Below are 12456 nucleotides of genomic sequence, written 5' to 3' on the forward strand. Positions count from 1 at the left end.
ACACAGCTCTCCTCAAACCCCTTGATAATCCTCCGGCTCTGCTGGTAACCTGAAACTGACGAGAGGATATTTTACAAAGGAATAATAACTCCTTAAAGCAAATATTATTCTGTCAGGATAGTACGAGCATGGCGAAGTAAATCCAGATGTTGCCGAGACAGGATTACAGCAACTATAACCTTTTCCTGTTTAAACAGCCAGCCTCCTGGTGCACCCAAGTTAAGCAATAAGGGTGTGAGGTTCTTCCTCTTTGTTTCTCTTTATAATAATAAAAATAATAAAAAGTTCTCAGATGGTTTAGATCAAATGGCTTAGTCCTTATCAGATAAATGCATTAAAATCCGGTTTATTTATGGGAGTAAATATACATGTCCTGCCCTTTAGAAATTGACTTTGAAAGCGACGTGGAAAAAGCTGCTCCCAATCACATCTTATAAACCATTTTATTTCTTCTCTATCTCTCTCATTTTGAAGAGGATGCCAGGAGAAAGGAGACTATTTTAATATCTGAAATGGGCTTTGAAGTGTATGGGTTTAGAAATGGCTTTCTTGTGAACTTCCTGTGGTTGCAAAATATCCCACAGTGTAATCTTTCTTTTCGTTGTTGAATGGGTCACAGGCAAACAATTGAACTGAACTGAGTCTTAATGTTAGGAGCATTCACACATTGCATTCAATAAGTGTACAGGCTGCGTACCTGGGCACACAATACTTGACTTGCACACTTGTACTGTTATTATCAGATAATCTTCAGCAAGCGTAGAGTCACACACAAAGACACACACGTGTGTGTGTAGAGGTACACATGTAGAGATAGATTGTACCTGTGTTCAGTGTGTGAACAAGGCTATTGGAAGTAAATAATAATCTTGAAGGCTGCAATGAATCTACATATTATTGCTTTATCATCGCCATCATGTCTCCAATTAAATGACTACACAGTTTAATATAGCTAACAAAATATAATAAAACCAACATAATATCATGCTGATTTTTTTAAATAAAAAAAAAACCTGATAACAAGTTTAATGAGCAGCTATGTTCATCAGAGCAGCAAAACCTGGGGAATGCATGGGCTCTTTCCAGAACAGGCTGCCCAGTTTTAGGGATTGCTAACGATGCTGGTTTTCCCAGTAGTGATGTATGGAAGTGAGAGCTGGACCATGAAGAAGTCTGATCACCGAAGAATTGATGCTTTTGAATTATGGTGCTGGAGGAGACTCTTGAGAGTCCCACGGACTGCAAGAAGATCAAACATATCCATTCTTAAGGAAATCAGTCCTGAGTGCTCACTGAAAGGACAGATCCTGAAGCTGAGGCTACAATACTTTGGCCACCTAATCAGAAGAGAAGACTCCCTGGAAAAGACCCTGATGTTGGGAAAGATTGAGGGCACAAGGAGAAGGGGATGACAGAGGAAGAGATGGTTGGATACTGTTCTCAAAGCTACCAGCATGAGTTTGACCAAACTGGGGGAGGCAGTGGAAGACAGGAGTGCCTGGCGCGCTCTGGTCCATGGGGTCATGAAGAATCGGACACAACTAAACAACAACAGTGATGGAAGAAAAGTACAGCTGGATCAAACCAGAGGTTGATCCTCTTCCAGCATCCTGCTTTCATTCGTGACCCATCAGACAATTGTGAGAAGCCCATAGGCAAGGCATTGACTTGGAAGACACAGGCATTTAGATTATGGTTGCCAACACAGTGCTTCTGGGCACACAAGTCCCTGCAGAACCTTTCCCTGGTGCTGGATATGCAATGCCAGTTTGCAAATGTGCTGACAACCCCCAAAATGGATGTCAATCTCTGCTTTAAAGATAGGCTAGGGGAGTGAGAATGACCTCCGTCACAGACCTGCATGTTGTGAAAGGGCATGCAATAATTATTATTATTATTATTATTATTATTATTATTATTATTATTATTTATTATGTATACCCCACTCATCTGGCTGGGTTTACCCAGCCACTCTGGGCGGCTTCCAACTGAATATAAAAAACAATACAGCATCAGACATTAAAAACTTCCCTAAACAGGGCCGCCTTCAGTTGTCTTTTAAAAGTAAAATAGTTGTTTATTGCCTTGCCATCTGCTGGGAGGGTGTTCCACAGGGCAGGCACCACTACAGGTATACAGGTGGAGACGCTCCTTCAGGGCTTTAAAGATCAGCACCAACACTTTCAATTGTGCTAGGAAACGTACTTGCAGGACAAAACAGCAGCAACAACCAGGTCCTGTCTGCCCAGTGGCAAAGTGCAGTCGTAAGCAGATGTCGGACAATACGGCTGTTTCCTGCTTTCTGCTGACTCTGTGGCTGGTCAAAGCTGTTCAGACCCTACAAAGCAGCTTGCTGAAATCATCAGGGCGGACAGTGAACAGAATGAAAAAGCAACTGAGCCATAGTCCTTCAGTTTGGGCTAATGGGATTCTGCCAATGAGCCATTGTTTCCCTTGACAACTTCCTGATCATGTCCTTTCCTATACCTGGAGAACGTCAAGGACACTTCCCCATATCCAGGGGTGGCCTGGTCTGTGCACACACCAATGCAGAATGTGGTGCTAGGTGCAGAATTCAGCTTTCGACTTCCATGTTTAAAAAATCAAGTTTCTAGCCCCTGTGGTTTGGGATGCTTGGAAGTGTCTTGGGGAATGCCCAATGAAATCTCAGGTGATGCTGCAAAGTGTATCCTTCGGCCAGTAGACCTTCAATGCTTTCTATAGCTTCTTGCCATTCCCCAGCAGAAGAGATCATGCAGGTTTGAATGTTGAAGCTGCAACATAGGTCAGTTGGTAGAGCGTGAGACTCTTCATCTCAGGGTTGTGGGTTCAAGTCCCACATTGGAAAAAATATTCCTGCATTGCAGGGGGTTGGACTAGATGACCCTCGTGGTCCCTTCCAACTGTACAATTCTATGATTCTAGGTGCTGAGTGGCATAATAATAATAATAATATTTATACCCTGCCCATCTGGCTGGGTTTCCCTTGCCACTCTGGGCTGCTCCCAACAAAATATTAAAAACATGAGAAAACATCGAACATTAAAAAACTTCCCTAAACAGCGCTGCCTTCAGATGTCTTCTAAAAGTCAGATACAGTGGTTGCAGACACAATCAGTTCCAGGATGCCATTCGTACCCCGAAAAGTCTGCAATCAGAGCGGGGCTTCTGCGCATGTGTGAAGTGCGATAGAGTGCTTCTGCTCATGAGCGAACCGTGCAGAACACTTTTGCGCATGTGCGAACCGGGCATAATGCTTCTGCGCATGTGCATGCAGCAAAACCCGGAAGTAAACACTTCTGGGTTTGCCGCGTTCTTAACCCGAAAAATGCAACATGAAGCATTTGTAAGAAGAGGTATGACTGTAGTTGTTTATTTCCTTGACATCTGTTGGGAGGGCGCCACTACCGAGAAGGCCTGGTTCCCTGTAAACTCACATCTCACAGTGAGGGAACCGCCAGAAGGCCCTCGGTGCTGGACCTCAGTGTTCGGGCAGAACAATGGGGGTGGGGACGCTCCTTCAGATATACTGGACTGAGGCCGTTTAGGGTTTAAAGGTCAGCACCAACACTTTGAATTGTGCTCGGAAATGTACTGGGAGCCAATGTACGTCTTGAGGAGTTTCTTGTTTTCTTTTTAGCCACCGAGCACAGCCCGATATGAATTATCTGTTTAAGTTTCCTTCAGGGTATCATCAGTGCATTCTTTGCCTTTGGCTCAGTTACTGGCTTTCTGCTTCGTGTTTGCCTGGCTCCATGGTACTGATTCTGCCCTTCTCTAATAATGATTTTATTATGCCAGTCACAGCAGCCATGGATGCTCTCTTTTTTTGCGCATCAGGGAAAGCTCAGATTGCACAATAGAGTTTGGTGATCTTGGGCCAAAAATGAGATGGATGGATGTAGCCTGTGCAATGGAGCGGGAAGAGGTGCCGAGTTCTCCTCCAATTTTACTTTTAAATGGCTCCGGACAGAGAAAAATGAAACATTTCCCTGGGAACAATAAGTTTGGCCATCTGGATAGCTTTTTTTTTTAAAAGAGGTATTTATTTTATTTTATTAAATGCACAATCTGCTCCACAGCAGAGTTCCTTCAAACAGTTTTCTCCTTGCATGCCTGTCAACAAGCTGGAATTATGTCGTTGTTATTGCTGCTGCTGCTGTTATAAGACAAAGAGGGGGAAAATTGGTTTCGTTGTTAATTCAACCCCATGATAAGTTCTTAGGCAGTTCTGCATTTGCATATAATAAAATCGAATCATTTTTGTCAATATACAGTGGTTAGGGAGCTGCCCCAACTTCCTCAAATGTTAAACAAGAGATTATTTGAAGAGAGTTCAGAGTTAATTATTTTGTTTCGGCTCCAAGCCCTAAAAACAGAATGCCCGTTTATGGCAGGGTACTGAACTTGTGGAAAGGGCCTCTCCAGAAAGAGAGTTCCTTCCTTTAAATTCCTAGGAGTTTATCTCAGTGAAGACCTTACTTGGAAAATCAATACAACCCAGGTGGTTAAGAAAGCCCAACAGAGACTCCATCTCCTCAGAGTATTGCGAAACGGTGTCAATCAACATTTGATGATCTCCTTCTATCAATCAACAATAGAAAATGTTCTATCATAATGTATCATGGTGTGGTTTGACATCAACTGATAAGAAGTGCCTACAGAGGGTGGTGAATACAGCACAAGATATTATGGGCTGTCCCATGAATCTGCTGGATGACATCGTGGAAGTTGCCTCAGGAGAGTGAGGAAAATTCTCAGGGATGATTCACACCCTGGCCGGCACTTTCTTGATCTCCTGCCCTCGGGCAGAAGATATAGAAGCATGATTAGTCGCACCAACAGGGTAAAGAACAGCTTCTATCTGTGGGCTGTTAGGCTGCTGAATGAAAAGATAACAACAGGGCAACTGACTTTCGGGTTTGGTGGGTGGGCGTCAGTAAAGGAGGGGAATTAAGACTTAAGAGAGCTGAGTGGGGGGTGCTCGTGTAATCTCACTGTATACAAGTTGTACAAGTGACAATAAAGTATTTCAATTTCCAGACATAAATTTTATTGTGTACAGCTGATTATTTGAGCATGATGGTGAATATCATGGTGGTCATACATCATCTCATTGCCAAAAGTTTCGGGGCAGACATACTGTTTTGTTTCTTTCGATCAGTGATTGTTCTGTAACTTCCTGCTGAAATCCAGTAATTTTTCTTTTTTGAGCCCCACTATTGTTCCACTGTAGTGCACAAGTGCCCCTCCAGAGGGCAATAATGCAAAGAGCACAGGGGAAGCATCATAGAAGGGAATGATATAAGTATTGCTGGTCCAGTGTAAATCTACCACTAACCCACTATTGTTGCATCAATGTTGCAGAATATCAAAATGACTAGGAGAGGCCTTTTGCACTTTCCCCATTGATTTGGCACCTCCTATGTAGGAATTGGACGCGGGTGGTGCTGTGGGTTAAACCACAGAGCCTAGGACTTGCCGATCAGAAGGTCGGCGGTTCAAATCCCCGCAACGGGGTGAGCTCCTGTTGCTCGGTCCCTGCTCCTGCCAACCTAGCAGTTCGAAAGCACGTCAAAGTGCAAGTAGATAAATAGGTACCGCTCCAGCAGGAAGGTAAACGGCGTTTCCGTGTGCTGCTCTGATTCGCCAGAAGCGGCTTAGTCATGCTGGCCACATGACCCGGAAGCTGTACATCGGCTCCCTCGGCCAATAAAGCGAGATGAGCGCCATAACCCCAGAGTCGGCCACAACTGGACCTAATGGGCAGGGGTCCCTTTACCTTTTTATGTAGGAATTACGTTTGATAAGAATTTGTTGAAACAAGGTGATAAGTTGAAACAAGGTGATAAGTTGAAACAAGGTAATAAGTTGCTGACTAAAGTTTTATAAAGATAAGTTGCTGACTAAAGTTTTATAAATTTGGAACGCAAGAGCGGGAGATGTGAGGAAGTCCAAAGGATGAAGAAAAGATGGGTACTACAAGATGTTAAATTTTATGTTTGTTCTTTTTTCTGTCTATTATCTGTTTATTCTGTCTTTTCTCTACTGTATTAACAAAATTCTTAATAAAAATTTTATTAAAAAAAAAAAGAATTTGTTGAACTGAGATAACTAACCTGATTAATTCCAGCAACAATGTATACGTTATTTGAATTGCACAATTAATGCCACACTCATAAAGATGAATAATAGAATCACAGAACTGCATTGGAAGGGAACCCGGGGGTCATTCAGTCCAACCCCCTGCAATGCAGGAATCTCAACTAAAACATCCATGACAGATGGCCATCCAATTTCTGCTTAAAAACCTCCAAGGAAGGAGAGTCCACAACCTCGCATGGGAGTCTGTCCCACTGCCAAACAGCTCTTACTGCCAGAAAGTTATTCCTGATGTTTAGTCGGAATCTCCTTTCTTGTACATTTGTACCTCCGGTTAAGAATTTAATTCGTTCCGGAGGTCCGTTCTTAACCTGAAACTGTTCTTAAACCTGAGGTACCACTTTAGCTAATGGGGCCTCCCGCTGCCGCTGTGTGATTTTTGTTCTCATCCTGAAGCAAAGCTCTTAACCTGAGGTACTATTTCTGGGTTAGTGGAGTCTGTAACCTGAAGCGCCTGTAACCCGAGGTTTCACTGTACAGTGGTACCTCTGGTTACGAACGCTTCTGGTTATGAATGCTTCAGGTTATGAGCTCCGCTAACCCGGAAGTAGCTGCTCCTGGTTGCAAACTTTGCCCCAGGATGCAAACAGAAATTGCGCACAGTGGGAGGCCCCATTAGCAAAAGCGCACCTCAGGATAAGAACGGTTTCAGCTTAAGAACGGACCTCCGGAACGAATTAAGTTCGTAACCAGAGGTACCACTGTGTTATGTACTGAGTTGAATAGGATCCAAAAGGCAGCAGTCTGATTGGTCCTAGAACAATAGGATTCAGAATGCAGCAGTCTGATTGGTCCTAGAACAATAGGATTCAGAATGCAGCAGTCTGATTGGTCCTAGATCAATAGGATTCAGAATGCAGCAGTCTGATTGGTCCTAGATCAATAGGATTCAGAATGCAGCAGCCTGATTGGTCCTAGAACAATAGGGTCCAGAATGCAGCAGTCTGATTGGTCCACAGGAGCTACCTAATCCAGCTCAGGGTAGAAGTGAATCTGCAACCTGATTGGCCTACAGGTGAATCCCAGAATTAGCCAATCACGTGGGGCCCATTGTGTAAATAATGAATATAAAGCAGACATTCTGGGGGAACTTCCATTCCTCCTTACTACTATGAGCTGAATAAAGAGCATGAAATCGACTCTCGACTCTTGGTTTAAGAGTCCTACCCTCCAGAGCAGGAGAAAACAAGCTTGCTCCATCTTCTACATGACAGCCCTTTAGATATTTGAAGAAATTTAACTCTGGTTTCCAGTAAAAATTCAATTGACCATAACAATGATGATCACAATGCCTTGCCCAAATACCTCTATGCACGCAAAGGAAATCCCGCTAAGTCAATCCGCTTTGCACAGCAGAGCAATAGGTTCGTGAAATCACAGCGTTGCTCTAGCAACCTTCTTATCAGGTGGCTTAATCACACTTGCATAATCCTCTCGCATTGTGTCCCTTCTGTTTATCAGGCACATAATAACACAAAGCAGAGCGAAAGAGGACTGAGGCTGAAAGAACCTCTGAGGGGGGAAATATCAACCCACAAGTGTAAAATAAGGAACTGTATGTTTGGGGTTTTTAAAAAAGCTGTTTTAAGAGCAACGGGTTTTGTCCTGTGTCATCACTCAAATAGATTTCTAGGTCAGGTGGACTGGGAGGTCCTAGATATTATTGCAAATGTTATAATACAGTTTCAAGCACTGTTCTGACAACCTCTGTGCAATATCCTAACCACAAATAAACAAATGAGAGAGAGCCTCACAAAAACTCTCCAAAACTACTTCAAAGAAAATGATGTAGATACATACAACAACCACCCTGCTACGGGACGCAATGAAGCAGTCGCCAGAGGAACTTGCACAAAAGAGACAGCATCCCTTTAAAAAAAAAAAAACCTCCTCAAAAACCAGCAAAATAAATAAAAGGGTTTATTTCGCAAAAAAATGTAGGGATAAATTAGAGGTAAAATGAGCTTTTATTCTATTATTATATGAAGAGCAAAGCAGATAGAAAAACAGAAAGGTTAAAATGTTTTTGCAAGAGATAAATATTGCTTTCTACAGTGATCAAGGCAACCTTCCCCAATCTGGTTGTTTCTGGATGTTTTAGACTACAACTCCCAGCAACCCTAGTTATGCCTGCTGGGAATGATGGGAGCTGTAGTTCAAAGCAACCCGCCCCTGTCATGTTGGGGAAGGAAGGCTGCCTTAAGATGTCACCACAGATGTGGAATACTCATCCCACCAAAATCCTGCCTCACCTGGGAGTATCTTAATTTGTTTCACAGCCCGCGGTCCGTGCAGAGGAATTAAACATGTTTTGCTATGGCTGGCTTGAAAATAGAAAACAATTTGAACTGTCAGTAGGTGGCATCGGTTAGTTAGAGGAAAAGCACAAGAGAGAGAGAGAGACCTTTAAGGGTTTTTGCATTGCCAGATTGTGAATATCAACACTCAGGGCAAATGTATGAAAATTCTGAGCCGAGGGGCCGGTTGCAGAAAAGTGGGTGTCAGAATAAAAGACAGGGGGGGTTTCATCAATACTTTTCATTTCTCTGTTTATTTAAAACGACCGTTAGCTGTTTTTCAGCCAAAGTGCTCAGAGGGTCTTACAGTACAGTAAAATAATAAAATCACAACGAGTTGAATCACAGCAGAACAGCATAAAATGAAACAGCAACATAAAGCTATATCTGTAGGCTAAGCAGAATTTTATGCACATCTTATACACAAGTTCCTCTGAGTTGAATAGGCCTTACTCCCAGGTTGGTGAATCATAGAACTGTAGAGTTGGAAGGGACCACGAGGGTCATCTAGTCCAACCCCCTGCAATGCAGGAATCTTTCACCCAACATGGGACTCGAACCCACAACCCTGAGATTAAGGGTCTCATGCTGTAGAGCTATCCCCGGATTGCAGCCTCAAATGGCCTAGAAAATCAAATGGATGTTTATCTGTTGCTGGGAAGAGAACAAAGATGGTGCCAGGTGAACCTCACTGGTGTGGAGATTTGAGAGATGTGGTGCCACAGCAGAAAAGGCCCTGTCTTCAAATGACCAAGCCCTTTGCTTCAGAAGGCTGACACATGAATCTCAGCATCCAGGCAGATTTGTGTCAGAATAGGCAGTCCTTCAACTGCTGTGGCCCCAAGCCATAGGACATGCCCCTCCAGATGTTATAGGTATACAACCATCAACGACAGGCTTCCTCAACCTCGGCCCTCCAGATGTTTTTGGCCTACAACTCCCATGATCCCTAGCTAGCAGGACCAGTGGTCAGGGATGATGGGAATTGTAGTCTCAAAACATCTGGAGGGCTGAGGTTGAGGAAGCCTGATCAACGACGTCTACAACTTCGGCTGTGATCCTTTGCATACTTAACTAGGAAGAAATCTTTAAAAAGCAACAACTAAACACATCTCCCTCCCTCTCTCTCTTTTCTTTCTTTCGTTCTTCCTTCACAGGAGAGTTTTTTAAGGGGTAGCTGATGCAGAGGCTGGCTTAAGAAGATCCAAGATGACGACGACAGTAGCGACAGACTATGACAACATTGAAATCCAACAGCAATACAGCGATGTCAACAACCGCTGGGATGTTGAAGAGTGGGACAACGAGAACAGTTCCGCACGGCTGTTTGAGAGGTCTCGCATCAAAGCCTTAGCAGGTAGGACTTTCACCTTTTCTACCATTGGTGCAATTATTCATCTTGTGCTGTTTGTGTTCCTAGCACAAAGGTGGCCCAAATAATAGCTTGTGGTCTACCCTCTGAATCCAGCTACAACTTTCAGGAAACAGAGCTGATCTCTATTTAACAGGAGTTCCAGTTACAGATAGGTAGCCGTGTTGGTCTGCCATAGTCAAAACAAAAAAAATTCCTTCCAGTAGCACCTTAAAGACCAACTAAGTTAGTTCTTGGTATGAGCTTTCGTGTGCATGCACACTTGTATCTGAAGAAGTGTGCATGCACACGAAAGCTCATACCAAGAACTAACTTAGTTGGTCTTTAAGGTGCTACTGGAAGGAATTTTTTTTTATTTAACAGGAGTGTTCAGCATAACCACACCTATTGCCTCTTAGTGAAGCAAACACACAACCAGTTGCTTTAAACCATGATTTCTGATTGGCGACCAAATCAGGACTGGAGACTGTGGTGAAGGTGGTTTGCAAGCCATAGTTTGAGCACCTTATGGTTGGGTGTTAACATCCAAATGACCAAACTACATGTTAATATCTTTCAGCCATCCTTTTTTTTTAAAAAAAAACCCCACACCTTTAAAGCAAGTTTCATGGATTTGACAGCTACTTTAGAAATGATAAAGTAATAATAATGGTGAACTCTCCTATTTCAAGAATGACACGGTACTGCGATGGGGACAGGTACTCTGAAAGTTCAATTTCAGAAGTTTTAATGAGGGGCTGATGTCTCCAGAAAATGGATCAATGGCTGTGGTGCTTTGAATTTAGCTTCCCTATGGAGAACTATTTAGGAAGGTCTATAGTGGTTGATTGACTGCCATCATCAGTAGAGAAAGACCTCTTCTCAATTTCCATATTGCTTTGTCTAACTGTGAAGGGGGGGAATCAGGATCATGCCCAGTGGTCCTATCTTCTCCCTACCTCCCAGGTTTTCAACAGAAAAACAGAAACGGGTTATTTCCTTGGGTTCCTGATAGTGTGGAAGAGCTTGTGTGTGTGTGTGTGTGTGTGTGTGTGTGTGTGTGTGTGTGTGTGAGAGAGAGAGAGAGAGAGAGAGAGAGATCAGCTGTAAGTGCATAGAATCCCTTTTACACCTTCTGCTGTGACCCTGCACTCCCTCCCCAAATTCACTGAGCTCTGCATATAAGCTGGTCTTCACCTTTTCCCAGCTGTCAGTTAGGCTCTGATCCACACAGGTGTTTTCATCAGGGCCGGCCCACCCATGAGGAAAGATGAGGCAACCATCTCAGACAGCAGGATCTACAGGGGAAGCAGTTGTTGAAATCAAGCTCTCTTCCCAATCCAAACCAAAATATCTGGGGCTTCTCTGGAGGATATGCAAGAAAGCAGCTGCATCAGCCATTAGGCAGGTAGGCCGAGCAGCCTAAACAAAGCCCAACTACACCTCACGTCTCTTTGGAGCTTCCTCTGCCCTCACTGACATCCCCTTCGGGCTTCAGGGAGGGTCTCATCCTGAGCTACGAGGACTCTCCAGCTCTCTTCCACTATTTCCGGGTTCAAATTGAAATTTTTACTGATTTCTTGGCACCACACTTATACGCAGTTGCAGGAGAGTTGATCACACGTAAGTGTGTTGGGGGACGATGACAACACTTAAACTGGCATTCTGTGCCAACTGCCAAACTTGATGAAAATCTCTGTGTAGCCCACAGACCCCTGAGCACTTGTATCTTTTGAAGTCAACATTTATCACAGAGTCAGCAGCCCCTGTGTTTCGGTGCAAGCGCCCTTCTCAACTTCCCACCCTGGGTCGAAGCAATGTTTTGTCTAGTTCTTTTGCAGATGTATGTCTAGAAAACTACTTAAGACGCATAAATCAGCTGCACGTTGTCAGAGTTTATAAACCCCTGTCTGCAAAGTCCAGTCGCTTTGTATCACAAGAGTTACGGTGCCAACAACATTCATTTCAGTGTCCCTACGGGAGCTAGAGGGCAACATAATTTTCCACCCTCGCGGCGTCATAATCTGTTATCTTGGCGGTGGTTACCCAGTTCTCAGACGGAATGGAAAAAAAACAAAGCCCAGAGCCTTGCACTTGTTCTGTGGCAGTCAAAAGCAGTTCTCAGGTTGTGTTCCTCAAAACCAGCAAACATTTTCAGCAGGGGGCCGGTCCACTGTCCTCCAGACCTTGTGGGGGGCCAGACTATATTTTGAAAAAAATATATGAAGGAATTCCTATGCCCCACAAATAACCCAGAGATGCATTTTAAATAAAAGGACACATTCTACTCATGTAAAAACACGCTGATTCCTGGACCGTCTTTGGGCCGGATTTAGAAGGCGATTGGGCCGGATTCGGCCCCCGGGCCTTAATTTGCCTACCCGTGCTAAAAACCATCAGCGGGCAGATTCTGTTCCTGCCTGGAACATGCTACATATGGCCCAAGTATGTTTGTACACAGAGGTACACATAAATCCATATACACAAAACACATATACATGTGCATGCACATGAATGAGCATGTGCATATCTTCCTTTATACATAAGGCTGTCATTCCTTTGGAGGATCTGTGGTGCTGCATCACAGCACAGCATCACATGTGCATGAAGAGATTGGGGTTGGGAAGGTGACAAGCAAGCTTAGTA

General features: G+C 43.8%; 1 protein-coding gene across 1 annotated transcript in view; it reads left to right on the top strand.

Annotated features, from left to right (window-relative positions):
- SPTBN1 (spectrin beta, non-erythrocytic 1) overlaps window positions 1–12456 on the top strand; it is a 234962-nt gene that overhangs the window by 56114 nt on the left and 166392 nt on the right. Inside the window, exon 2 of the mRNA XM_083732935.1 lies at window positions 9617–9816. Coding sequence (XP_083589061.1) covers window positions 9669–9816 — 148 coding nt within the window. The 5' untranslated portion in view covers window positions 9617–9668. The remainder of the gene's footprint in view (window positions 1–9616; window positions 9817–12456) is intronic.

The sequence above is a fragment of the Podarcis gaigeae genome (assembly GCF_964106915.1).
Source record: "Podarcis gaigeae genome assembly, chromosome: 3".
Classification (NCBI taxonomy): Eukaryota; Metazoa; Chordata; class Lepidosauria; order Squamata; family Lacertidae; genus Podarcis; species Podarcis gaigeae.